The 14,352-nt window shown below is 41.3% G+C and overlaps 1 protein-coding gene across 2 annotated transcripts in view; it reads left to right on the forward strand.

The window, feature by feature from the left end:
* Positions 1–591: 591 nt before the first annotated feature.
* The window catches only part of Shrm (shroom), a 49,922-nt gene continuing 36,161 nt past the window's right edge, over positions 592–14,352 (forward strand). The window contains exons 1-2 of one of the 2 annotated variants that reach the window (XM_017166887.2): positions 592–703; positions 8,908–9,247. In XM_017166887.2, the coding sequence (XP_017022376.1) occupies positions 8,999–9,247 (249 nt within the window). In that variant the 5' untranslated portion in view covers positions 592–703; positions 8,908–8,998. The remainder of the gene's footprint in view (positions 704–8,907; positions 9,248–14,352) is intronic. The other variant, XM_017166888.2, reaches the window with a different exon arrangement.

Below are 14,352 nucleotides of genomic sequence, written 5' to 3' on the forward strand. Positions count from 1 at the left end.
AGAAGTCAATAAAGCTACTCAAAGTAGGCTTACATTTAGCTTTGACCTTTTTGTTGGTTTATTATCAAAAGTTCTAGATTTTAAGTTCGGATATTCATTGCAAAAAATTCACTGAAGTCGAAGTCCGCTGCAGTATCAGCCATCAGTCCGTTCGTCAGAAGTATCTTTTTGATTAATCATGATTAATCATGAATCATAGATGATGATTACTGATAAAATTAGCATGGGCATGTGCCAGGCTGGCTTCAGTGAAAAATTATTTATCAACAATAACAGGATTTCCATATCATCGATATTTCATCAACCTATTCATCGACTTTTCATTAATTTGTGATCAGACTATCAGCAAAATCTTAAAAATAAATCTTCTCTGTTGCATTCTAGCAACGAAGTTAAAATAGTTTCACAAAATACAGGGTATCCCATCGTCTACTCTAGTCTCTACACTATCTGAAGCATTTTTGCAATCCGAGAGAGGAGAAAGACAGACGGAGAGACAGATAGCACGAGTGAGAGAGACGTGTGCCACACGAGCTTTGCCTTCTGATCGCGGGCCTCACAGTTTTCAGTCTTCTTTTGGCTTTTCCACGGTGCACTTCGCAGGAAAATCGGAACGGCAAGGCCGAGGGAAATTCAGAGCGTTGCATGCCCCGCGATTCGGGGCTCGTGTCCGCATATTGTGCGTGTGTGTGTGTGCTAGCTTGTGAGTTAAAAAATAATTAAGCAACCGACAGCACAAAAAAAAAGGCAAAACAAAAATTAAATGCATTTGCTACTCAATGAAAAATGCTGTGAATAAGTTTAATCAGCTCTCAAGCGCTCATAAAAAAAGATAATGAAAAGAAGAAAAACAAAAGTGAGCAAGAGAGAAGTCGTTAAAAAAAAAAACAAATAAAAACCCACAGCCAAATAACAACAACAATTAGCGGCCAAAAGCACGAAACGGCATATAAAACGGCAAAAACCCAAAAAAGTGTCGTGTAAAAATGCGCCTGAAAAATTACAAAATTCAGCAAACATAAACAAAAAACAAAACCGCGTACAAAGATCAACCTTCGAGACTGGAAAGGTTCTTCCGCTTAAAAATAATTCAAAGTTCTGAAAATATGTTTTTAAGAGTTTTTAGCGGGTGGCAAGAAGTTTCAGATTCTCCCTTTTCTCCACCATCTTCGTATTCTTCTCCTTCTGTTTCTTCTCACTTATTTTTTTTTTGTGGCTGCCCCAACGAGTTTTCCCCCCCAACAACAAATACAACGATTTTTCCAACCAGTTTTTGGCGCTTGCCATTTTCCGCGCTTCAAAACTTCTGCCCCTTCTTTGGTTTCTTCTGCTGCTTCTTCCTAGTCTTCTGCATGCAAGGAGCCGAAGAAAGAGGGAGAGAGCGAGAGAGATGGGGAAGAAATACCGTCTGAGAGAGAGACAGACGCAGAGTCAAGGTGGAGCTCCCCGAGCAGCTGCAAATTTCGCTTGGGTCAGTTTCAAAGACGAACACACATTTTTTTAACTCGTTTCTATTTCATTCTTAATAAATAACCCCTGAAAAATTAAAAAAAATATAACATTAAATAGGTGTCTGACAGTACGTGTTTTGGATTATCTCTGCTCACTCAACACAGAACATAATTGCGGTAAGAAACTTAATTCATAGAGCAAATGTATCTCTGAGCTGGATTTGGAATTGTGGTTCGTGAGACACCCAAGAAGTTACATAAGCCAAAAGCCACCGAAAAAGATTCAGAGAACCTGAACCGAAGAGGTGTTTTCTTCTCGACTTGATAAAGGAGTGTTAGAATGCGGAACAAAGAAGGTTGGCAGCTACAAACAAAAAAACACTAATGCAATTGAAAAATTGATAAGGCAGGTAGAGGAGAGTCAACTATAGGAAAATGGAGCAAATTAAGGCTGATATGAGGAAAGCACAAAGTGAAGCTACTCAAGCTTAAGGGGCACAGACATTATTTTAAAAGGTTGCCCATTAACTATTTGTAAACATCGATAATTTGATTTGTATTCAGGGGGTTTTGAATTTCCAAGTTTGAACAGATTTTTGAATAAATAAAAGTGAGCATGGACTACCATTGAAAGATCTACCAAAGAATTCTTAATACTAATATTGATATTCATAGAGTGTCATATTTCAATTCTTCAAAATAAGTTTTATTGCTTGTATTAATTATATATTTAGTTCAGAAGCCCAAAGACTACTCTTTAATATTCCACACATCCACAAAGAATTTGCCCCGATTCGGCCTAAACAAAAAGCCACCTAGGCAGACAGTGGAAAAATTTGCATAGACAACAAAGCTAGAAAAAATAAGAAAATAAAACAAATTTCTCGAGTGCTAAAGAATTCCAAGTCCGATTCTTCTAGCGATAACGGATGATAAAGAGCACGAAAGGCGGAGAGTATAATTCAAATCCCCCCCTCCGGCCAGGCGACTGTTCTGCACTGCAATCCAGGGAAAGTGGGCGTTAATGGGCGCTTGGTTGCATGGGCGAGTCCCGAGGGGAAGGAACTCGGAGCAGGCGTAGGGTTTCCACGTCCATGTCGTTTCCATGTGACGACTTTTCAACTGTCACGGCAGCGGTAGAGGGACTACGAGGGGATCGCATAGCATCAACATCAAATACTACTCAAGAATTTCAAAGCAAACTTGTTTGCTCAACTTGCCAAGCGATTTGTGGGAGGTACGGGGAGGTTTTGTCACACGGAAAGAAAAAAGATCACTTGGGATTAGTCATCAATTTGGGTATAATAAAGTTCTAAATTTGCAAAGAAAAATAATTTAAGTTCTAATATTAGAAAAGTTATGATCGGGAAAAGGTGTTTATAAAGGAAAGTTAAGCTTGATTTATGTGATCAATGATCACAATGAAAAAAAGGATATAGTGTGGCCTTAAAAAGCATAGAATGTGACCCTTTTTCTTACTAAAAACTTTGCACTAAACTGTACTGCTTCTTTGTGAAATAAATCCAAATCGAATTGCAAAAAGCAATATGTTCCAGATTTCCTTTGTACAATAATTTAAATATCTGTTATATCAATATAGAACTAATTAACCATTTTTTCTCTGTGTAAACAGGAAGATAGGTAGGTGGCGAAGGTGGAGGTGGCACACACCGAGTTCAATACACTCGCCCGGCATTCAGTGACGAACGTTTGGCTTTTGGGTGTTTTGAACTCATTTCGAAATGCGTAAATTTTGTATTGTCTTTGGGGTCTTTTATGTGGTGAGTGTGTGGTGCCGTTGAGAGATTGATTAAATTATAGAGATCTGTTGTCGGGCGGATGGTCTGTTGCTTGTTCGCAAGTTGTGTGTGTGTGTCTGCCGATGATGATCTATTTAATTAGGAAGACAAACATCCGCGGAATGCGCTGCGATGCGACCTTGCCATATTTGACGACTGGCTTTTCTATCTGCTTTTCATTCCCAGCCATTTCAAGTTGTCAACTTCCATTGGCAAGCCAGAGAGTTTTATCTTATCGGGCACGGCACTGTTACCGGCTTGGCAGGCTAAGACTAATTTTAATCTTATCTGTCACAACTAAGTAGTGCAAACATCAGTGGAACTGTAACCGAAACGGAGAGGAGACCCAATGAATGCCTTATGCGGGAATTCGGGTTCAGATCCGAGTTCCATTTATTCGCCGGAGCTGTAAATTGCTCACATAATAAGCTGAAATTTCGTGGAAAGAAAACATGCAAAGTGTTTTCCCAAATTGCGCAAAAAAGTGTGTTCTTCTGGTCTCCATAACCCCTCCTCTCCACTCGCCTCCCCTTGAACCGTCTCGTGTCAGGCCAGCTAAGCAAATAAACACTGGGAATGAGATATAAGGGAGAACACCAGCAGAAGAATTCAACAAGCTAGCGAAATACCTTCCAAAGAAATTGCCATTTCATCATTATTTGAGATAGAACGGGATGCGAAAGCTGGAAAAGATTTGGCCAAAGGTAAAAGCAAAACAAGTTGTTTAAGAAGCCATCACATCGCACTTTCTAAGATTTTTCCCCAAAAGATGTGATGTGATGCTTAGGGGGAATTCATAAGGCCATCGAGAGGATTACGGTAATAAATATTTTTAGAGTTTATTTTTATGACTTAATACTAGTGTTCATAGAGATGATGAGAGAGTTTTGATTGTCAGTTATTAGAGATCATCTTAAGTCCTTTGGGGCTAAATTACTTGATGCTTTCATAAGTTAATTATAAATAATAAATATTTTTATAGAAGTTATAATTTACTTTCACCTTCAAAATATCTGTGTTTATTTTTAGAATGTGTTATATTATTTCTGTAAAAGTTAAAAGTTGCCATAGTTAGTTGGAAATTTTCTTAACCTTCTTTATTTTCCGGGGGTTTTTGTGACTTTACATTTTATATTTGCATTGCATAAAGTGCTAGGAATTCGCCAAGTAAATATTTGTGCCCCATTCCACTCGGCCTGTTTCTCTCTGACTCTCTTCTATAGGCGATACTTTCCACCTTGGGCTGGCTGATGATAAGATCCAAGCAAACGAACGACCTTGTCGGCCGAAGCCAACGACCTTCGCAATTTACCAAACCAATTACAACTTCCCCGGGGGCAAACATGAGACTTAGCATCCTGCTGCGAGATTGTGATCTTGGGATGCAGGATTCGGGATCCGGAATCGGGGATTTTAGATCTGGGTTTCGCGATGCGACGGAAGTAAGGTGGAACAATTGTCGGGATCTGCTTAGGTAGTTGACAGGATCATAAACAAATGCCGAAGAATGAGTTTCACAATTCGGATGTGGCATTGATCTCAGCGCAGGCTCTCTCTCTATCTCTCTCTCTCTCTCTTTGTCTCCTGCTGGCTCTTTCACTCGGCATGTGGTGAGTGTGGATATGGGTGTGGGTGTATTCATTTGCAACTACCAAGAAGCGCGGCTTGGGAATACTTTTTTCCCATTATTTCCATTATTTTTCTGCTGCTCTTTGCTTTTTTTGCTGCCTGCTGCAAGCGAAGCGCGGCGAGGCACTAAAGAAAGCATTGAACCTGCAGCAGGTTGCAATTGCCAGGCGCTGCAACGATGTTGCCAGGCCCTTTTTTGCGGAAATCCAGCGAACGAATTACATTTAATTGTAAATTTATGCGTCTGCTTCCTGCCCCCAAACGTCCCCTTCCCCCCAAAAAGAAACTCCCATTCTTTTACTTTGTGATTTAGCGTGAATGCCTCGCGATCTTCACCTTTGGTGTGAATATGCGGTTGCAGCAGGTACGGGTACGGGTACCTGTGTGTGAGAATTGACAAAATTATAATGAGTTGGCAAAGTTGAGGGGACACTGGGAAAAACTAGGGATAATAGAGTTTAAATCATTAAATTTGAACATAAATGTGGGTATTTACAGGTGAATATAGAGTAAATGTCTTAAGAACTAATTATCCTGTAATTGTTTAACTTTAAATACTCAGAAATAATTTTTTAAGTTAAATTCTTGGTATTGAAATGACTAGTTTTTCTAGTTGTTCCCTTAAAAATGTAAAATTTGTCTCTTTAGGGATATTTATAAATGCAATTCAAATCCTTGAAAAAATAACCTTTAAAGATACTTAAGGGATTTATTTGCCACACCTTACTTATTTCCTAAAAGGACTATACTTTAAAAACATTTAAATAAACAAATTTCAACGCTCGCAATGGAACCCCCAGATCATGCTTAGTGTTTTCCCCAGTGTACAGCATTGCAAACACCTCCGCCCCAGGTACATAATCATAACACATAACCGGGCAGGTAACAACTTCCATTCATCTTTGTTGCTGCTTTGTTACGCTTGTTAGTAGCTGACACTACACGGAGTACGGATTTACGACGGCGACGAGACCTTTGGGCCCGAAACCGAACCGCTTTGCATGCGGCAAAAGACCCGGCCAAGGGTCTCAGGTATATCTCAATCCGGGCAACTCAATCTCCATCTCGGAGCACTCTTTTTTTTTTTTATTCGGAACATGACCACCTACGCAGACGAGATGGATTTAAGCTGATAACCGCCACTTGGTCATGGCATTCAACAAGTGGAAACAAGAGGTCACAGTTCAAGAAAAGAACCGAAGGTTGCCAAAACAATATCGCCGAGATTTATGGTGGTACCTTATTCTTCGAGAGTGAGGGACTTACGTTCCAGAGATTAAGATAGCCGGCAGTCAATAGGACCGTAAAATGGGAATCCTATTTAATATTTTTGTTTGCCGAAGGAGAAGAAGAAAAAAACACTTTTGCTAATAGAGATCAATGTGTTTATGCCTCGGCGGGGTTTTAGCCATTTGTGACCTCGCCATCGATTGGCTGGCAATAAAAACCCGTTCTGGGGACTCGAACTGGGAGCTGCTGCTAACTGGAATTGGAACTGGGAGCCGACTTGCAGTTGGGATTTGGATTCGGATCGGGGTTGGGAACGGGGTGTGTATACGTACATATACATATACACATGTGTGTGATTGTGTCTTTGTGCTCATTTCGCTGGCGCCACTCAGTTTATGCATGTTTTCCGCATTATTTTTTGTCATTTCACATTTTGACGGGGAATTTTCTGTGGCCAGCAAAAGTGTCTAATTTCGCCGCACAGTGCTGGCCGAAAAACAGAAACACGCAACAAGAAAAGTGAACCGCACTTCAACAGCACTCACAAGTTGTCGACATGATTATTCGGAAACGACCGACATCGAAAATGAGTGCTGGCAAATGAGTTCTACCCAAGGCCATAATTAACAAATTGCTGTTAGGTTGGGGGGGCATTGGCAGCAAAAGATATATAGACTGTGGAAAATCCGGGATTACAGGAGTCTAGGAGTCGAGGGGGCCATGAAAGTGCACGGAGCCATGTCATTGCACTCCTGAAGCAGCAGCAGCAGCAGCAGCAAGCAGATTTATCTACCACGTACTTTGGCCCCATCCCGAAAACAGGCTTCCTCTTTGGGGGCTTCTTGCCTGGGCCTAGGTCTTCTGCCTTATACAGGGGGAGAAAAATCTATTAAGGTATAGGAGAAGAGGTTATAAATAGGTACATCAGTATTACAAATACAACATTAAAGGCTTAAAATTTGTTTAAGTAGCTCTAAAATATATGTACATAGATATTATAGTTTACAAATTCTGTGGTTGGGAATTATAAGGACTTTTGACAAGCAGAGAGGGGAAGAGAGAGAGAGAGAGAGAGAGATTCAAATGCTTTTTAAGAGAGGAGTAAATGTTCTTCACGTTAGTTTCTTACTACCAGTTAGTAGGTTGTTCTAAAAAGAGTTTAAATTAAATAAACTTTAAATATATTTCCATACATATATCTTGTAGTGCACAGAATAAAGACTTGGGAATTATAAACACTATTGTAATGAAGAAAAGGCATACATTTAAGCCTCTCATTTTTTAAGTACTCTATATTGCAATCTATTAGTAATAGATAAGCCTCAGAGTTAAGGACTTTCCCAATTATTATATTGTAATTAAAGCCTCAGAGCTAAGGACTTTTAAGGTCCCTGCTTTCTGCCAGTGTACCAGTATGTCTGGGTTTGTCAACAGCCTGGCGGAATCCAGTTTTCGCCTAGTAGAAGCAGGAGCTGAAGCAGAAGTCGATGCTGAATCTGAAGCTGTAGCTATAGCTGAAGCCTCTGCAGTTCCAATTCCAGTTCCAGTTCTTTGGGGACGAGCCAGCAGCAGCAATAACAACAGCGGCAGCGACTCATAATTATGCATTAAACACTTGAAGTTTACGGGCCAGAAGTGGCAGCTGCAACTGCGGCTTTAATGGACATCAATTTGCATGGAAACCATACATAAAACGATGACATTTCAAAGAGCCAACTGCGTGGGCCGCTATATAGATATATGTATGTAGTGTGTATATGCAATATGCTATATATGCTGTCCAACCGAAACGAAATGCAGTCGCCAAATCGCATTTGAAAATGCACAACAAAAAAACTTGTTTATTGGCTTAGACCCCCCGTCCTCTCTGGCCTGGCTCAGTGCATATTGGTCGCTTCTCGTCTCGTCTTGACTCGTCTCGCGTCTCGTGGGTCAATGTTATGTAAACCTGGTTCACTTTTTTATATATTTATTCCTTTTTTTCGTATGTATTTATTTTTTTTATTTTTACCCCACACACATAATACGCTCAACTTATTACACAAAAACCCAAATAACTCAACAAATATTTACGGACGCAGTCAACAGAAATCGATTCAATTTTCTCCCGTCCATCCCTCTCTTTCTCTCTGTCTCAGGCCGTCTCTTTCGGCGCCGCCAGTCTGGGCTGCGTGTCCCTCTCTATCCGTCTATGTGGATATTCGTCTTACTGGTTTGGCTGCACTGCATTCCAAAGATGCGAGTTGCGGACCCGGGACCGGACCCCGATAACAGAAATAAAAGTGCAAAGCAGCCAACAGCAAGACCGTCCAAAAAGTCACCACAAAAATGTCGCCAGACCAAATTAAAATAATTTAACACATATAATTTCGTGTATTTTTTTTTGCTTACATCATAACTCTTGTCTTGCCCAGAGGTGGCCAATAAAAATGCGATTGAAATGAAAATTGGGCGGCGGCGGCAATCATAACAAGACATCTGTGGAAAGGAGGAAGAAAAGCTCTGAAACTTATTGCTAAAATCTCTCAAAACTTTATTGTTTATGGTGGAAAAATAATATGTTAAATGTACTTAAATCACTTTTCATTCAAACCTTTGAAATCGTAGAGTTGTGGCTGTCTTATAAATCTTTAATATGTTATGGTTTTTATTCTGAAATGTACACAACAATTTAGAGATTTTAAATAAGAAATAAAAAAATAATGCGAAGATCTCTTTAACTTAAACATTTATTTAAAATACCTTGACCCTTTTTTTGTTCAAATTAATAATAAATAAAAATAAATCCCTTTTTAAAGCTGGCCAAAAGATGAAATTGAAATGAAAATCGGGCAATATAAACACAACCATTTGTAAACGAAAAAACTCTTTCAGAGAGAACTTTACTAAATGAAAATGCGAAATCACAAGGAAAACGGAAACGCCTCCGATTTGAGCGACCCGGTATCCGTTGTTGGCCAAAAGAATTTGGCCAAAATGGAGCCGACGCAAATGGAGAATAACAATAAGATTTCGGTGGTGTCCAAGCTCCTGCTCAAGGACAGCAATGGAGGATGCAGTCGCAGCAGCAGCAGCAACATCAATAGCAGCAACAGCAATGCCAGCTTTAGTTCCGCATCAGTTGCCGGCTCTGTGCAGGTAAGTCTCAGTCTCAGCGGCGGATCTACGGTTCTCCCGTCTACACACTCTCCACAACCGGTTTCGGGTTTCTTCTGTCTGCTGTCCACTGTCTTCTGGACTTCTTGTTTTATTATTCTTGTTAATAAATCCTCAAAAGCGCGCAGAATTCCAATCACACGGCTGACTCACACAGCTCGGCCAGCAAATGAAACAAAAGTGAAGGCTGAAACGCAAACAAATAAATCGGAGCCGGAGCCGGAGCTGGAGCTGGAGCCCAGTCAGAGTCAGTAAGCCCACGCACAGTGGGTCTTTGGGGGTCTGGGAATTCGATTTTCGATATTCGGGCCACTGCAGGTTCCTAATTGAATAATGGGCCTGACCTCCATTTGCATTGCCCAACCCCGGGAAGTTTCGTTTTCGATATTCCATATACACAAACATACATATATATATATTCCCTCGAGCATCATCCACTCTGTGTCACTCAGAGTCACCCAAAAATAAAGGGAAAAAGTAATCCAAAACGGTACATTTACCACTTGGAAGAGCTTTGTTTATTTTGGGGATCACTGGGGGAATCCGTCCGTTGATCGATCTGGCTTTGCTCCTCCAGCTCCTCCTCCTACGAGCTGTTTTTTTTCTCTGCAGGATGCGAGTTATTAATTGGACAACTGGCAATGAATGAAGCCGTAGGAATGTCGACTTGCGTGTGAAGTTGTTTTCTCGGTGCCAAATGAATGAATGGCAGCCTGTTGCTTGTTTTGGTATTTTTATTTTTTTATTTTTTGCTGCTTCTGAGATAAAGTGAGGGGGCAATGATAAGGAAGCTGTAGAAATGTGGCTCAAGGTGTGGTTCTAAACATAACGACTCGTATTTGACGTCTATTCTCGGTGATGCATAGTCAAAGTAATTAAACTTTTTATGGCCCCATATTCATAATTTATTTCCTAATGCCAAACGAGTTTCAAATATATAACTTCAAAACTCAGAATTTATTACGTGTCAGAAGCTTAGAAAGTTTGTTTGGATGTGAGCTTCTTTTAATGGAGGTAAGGCACCTCCCCTTCTTCCATAATAAAATAATCACTTTTAATGATAACTCTGCGGCTGCCGAATTCTCAGAATGTTTTTTTCGGAATCTTGCGCTTCTCTTTCACTTGTGCCCCCAATGATCCCATTCTGTCATTAGATACACACACACCGAGATAGTCTAGACCCTATGTGGTCGATTCTGTTTGATTTGCCCCGTCACCCATTAACCTTAACTGAATTATTGTAAGTCAGCAGCAGCAGCTACATAGTGCGGCGACCGTGAATGCCACACATTGGAAAATGGATTGGTTTGCGTCTAAAATGCAAAATAATTTACCAAATTAACGGTACCATTATCAACAGCGACGATCCGATCAATCAAAGTGAATCCGATCAATTAAATGTTGCCTCCGAGCGTGGCACAAACAGTCGACAAAAGAGAAGCGAAGAGAAATGGGCAGCTAGAGGAAAAGAGGTTATGAGCAGATCAGACCAGAATGCTAAGAACATTGCCAGTAGATGAGGGTACAGAGAGAAAAATTCTCTATGGGTTCTATATTTACTTTTCTTTAATATAACAGTTAAAGAAATGTTAAAAATGGTTAAGAAGTTGCAAAGAGCAAGGGCACACTGCTTAAGCATGTCCTTTCTGAGGAAAGCAAGGCCACACTGCTTGCATAATATAATTACAAGGTCACACTATGGGAATATCCTTTATAGAACATATATTTTCTTTAGGAAGCTTTTGCCAACACTTTTCTCCCAGTGCTGCCTGATGGTGTTGACGATAGCTGGGCTAAGTTGGAGAAATGCCTGGCTGAGAATTGGAACAGCATTGACCTTATCACCGAAAGCCCCCACCATCGGCAGGGGGCCGTTGATTAATCATCTCCATTCTTAATTGTGGCCCCATCTTCCATATGCCGATTGTTATCATCTATCTGTTATGTGGTGGCTTCCCCTTTCGCCTGGCGAAATCGCCAGAGATCTATGCTATATGTACATATATATGCTTTTCCATAGCCTTTGGGCCTGGCTTAGAAGACGAAAGAGAATGGCCGGGGCAGCGATCGATGGATGGATGGATGGATGGTTGGATCGATAGATGGATGGATGGCTAGATCGATTCGCGGATCGATGGACGATGGTGGCGGGCAGGTTATTGAACCGCTTTATTCTCGGGCATTTGTAACGTTTTATTTTCATCTTTTTCATACTTTTTAAGCTCTTCCACAAACGCTAATTACTGGCGAGGCGCACGCTTTAGTTCCAGTTATTAGACCAACTCTCCGACTCTCGCAAACCCAAAGACTTTGTGTACACTCCATTGATGGTGGTCGTCGTGGCCCGCTCTGCGCCCGCTCCATCTGGGTATCCTCTAAGCCGAGAACTAGTTTCGGGGTCGGGCTGAGATATTTTTGCATCGATTAGGCCACATTCCACGCACCTATCTTGCGCGCCGCTGGGCGTTGCAATCTCTTCGGGGCTATTTATAGCTGCAATCGAATTAATTGTGGCCACGCCCCAGCGTTAGTGCCGGAATCTCTGACAAAACAAACTGTAATGGGCCCCGGTGGTAATGGGTGCTATGCGCTGGTCGTGGTGGGCTTGACGAAGGTCGTCGCTGTCCATTCTTCAGCCTCTTCTTTGCTTTAGATGAATGCGCAGATTTCTAAAGAAAAATATTTTGGTTTTAGATGTAAAGATTTTATATTTTTTCTCCCCCTTTGGAGCTTGGTAACTTCTCTTTTTTTTCTGCCGAATCAGCCAAAGCACTTGACGCTGCAATGGAATCTTTTTGTTTATATATAAATATATGTATATATTTGTAGTATATATGTTTGTAAGTTCAAGTGTTCGTGAGCTGATCGAGTTGAAGGCAGTGGGGCACCTTAATCGCCGCTTCATTTCCGCACTGAGCTTTCCTTTTAGCTGCGGAAATGATCGCATATTTCGCCAAAAGAGATCTCGCTGCAAAGACCCCAACGATCCCATCGGGGCAGTTGCGCAATTAGGGGCGGCCCAAGTGATCTGGTCAACGCCTCGAAAGGCTAATACTCTGGGCGGTGCGAAGGGTATTTAAATTAGGGGCTAATGGGGTTTTTGGTTAAAGAACTAAAGAACTAGACAAGATACTCGAAAGAAAATGGTATATAGAGAAAATAATACTCTGGGCGGTGCGAAGGATATTTAAATTAGGGGCTAATAGGGCTTGGGGTTATGAACTAAACAAGGTGTATGGTTAAAGTGGAAATTTAAGTACGTACTTGAAGGAAAATAAAAGGGGAAAATGTATTAAGAAGGTGGTTATTATGATCAAACTGTTTGGTATAATTATAAAGGCTTTTAAAAAGACTGAAAAGGAAATCTCTATTCTAGTTTAACTAAGCTTTTATAAGTTAAATTTCATTTAATAAAATGTTATATTTATTTTCCTTTTATTTTTCTTTAATTTTATATACATTTTCCCAAGAAGTCTGACTAGTTTTCTCCGCTCCTATACTCGTTCTATTGTAATTACTTTGAGAGTATCCCATCATCGCTGTTCGTTCGCATTTTCTCGGCCTGTCTTCTATTTCATTTTCATTTCCAATGCCTGTCGAACGCTTCAAGCTCAGCTCGGCTCAGTTGAGTTTAGCTCGGCTCGGCTCTTAACGCTCATTAGTTCTCTGACTCGTTTCTCACACACCACACACCACACACCACTCACCTTACTCGTAGGCTTCGTTCGACTCTGCAATTAATTAATGCCAACAGTCCAGCGGCAGCAGCAGCAGCAACATCAACAAAAAGCAGCAGCAACAAAGCCGCCTGCCAGCGCTAAATTCTAGCCAGATTCCAGTTAAATTGTTTTGGCTTGTCTTTGAACTCGAACCGCCGGCTTTTTAGCTTTAGTTTCTTAAGCTTCTTGGCCAGCTTCCTTTGCATTTTTTCAGCAGAAAAAAAAGAGGGGGAAAAAAAGTATAACAAATAATTGCGACAGGTGCACACACATACACAACAGCAGTTTGTGCCCCCGGAAAAATGTAGGGGAAAATTTCACCTATGTTGCGGAATCCATTGTTCCGGGCACATTGTATGCAGTTCTGGCCAAGAGGCATAAAGATTTCTTTATGAGCGAACTGCCGCTGCTTTTGCCTTAATTAATTAACACAGGCCAGGTGAAAATGCATTTTGGCCAGGTGCCGTTGGCTTTACCTCAGCTCTTCTAGCCCAAATTCGATTTCATTTTCCGGCTGTGAAGCTGGGAGCTTTTTTCGGTGGCTAGTTCTTGAACCCACACGGGCAAGAAATTTCACTTTTGTTTCTCCTCCAGCAGACAAGGCAGACAAAGCGACATTTCGAGCCACGAAAATTTTGAGGTCAACAGCGGCGGCAAGCGGAGACGCGGCGCGTTCCCATTTACCAGAGTCGCCGCCGCCGCCGCAGCCGCCGTCTGCTGGTTTTGGCCAAAAGTGGCCAACAGACATTGTTGCCATCTGTGAGTATGAGTAAAGCCCAAAGTCCATTGAAATTCTTGCTGCCATCGAACCGCAAATGAACCGAAAACTCTTCTCCGTAATTTAATGCCAACTTAGAAGTCGAGAGTGGAGCAGCTCTCGTCAAGCCTCGAGCCGACTCAAGAGACAGCTGCCCTTTCGATCCAGTTGCAATTTGGCCAAAATAAACATGATTTGCCATTTCGATTTTCTGTGTTGTCATCCGGCCACCGCAAGCCAGCAGGAGGATCGTATCCTCCTCTTGGCCGGGGAAAAACAGAAAGTGACTGAGTGAAAGATTTTTTGGCTTTCTAATTGGATCTGTGCTGGTGACTCTTTTTTTATTTTTTAGCGCTGTTATTTGGCCAGTTTTCTCAGATTTTTTTTTTTGGTGGCATAGCATCCATGGCCTGGCCAGTGGGGCTTGGCTAATTAAAGGTCTCGCAGCAGGGCTAATTATGGCAAATATTTTCCATTGGCATATGTGTGAAAGTGAGTCCAAGAAGCGCAGAATGGAAACCAAGACTTGGCTTCATCATCATCCACACACACACTTTTTTCTTCTTATTTTTTTTTGTTGTATATTTATTTTTTTTGGTTGCGCTCTGCTG

Source organism: Drosophila kikkawai, chromosome 2R, assembly GCF_030179895.1.
Source record: "Drosophila kikkawai strain 14028-0561.14 chromosome 2R, DkikHiC1v2, whole genome shotgun sequence".
NCBI lineage: Eukaryota > Metazoa > Arthropoda > Insecta > Diptera > Drosophilidae > Drosophila > Drosophila kikkawai.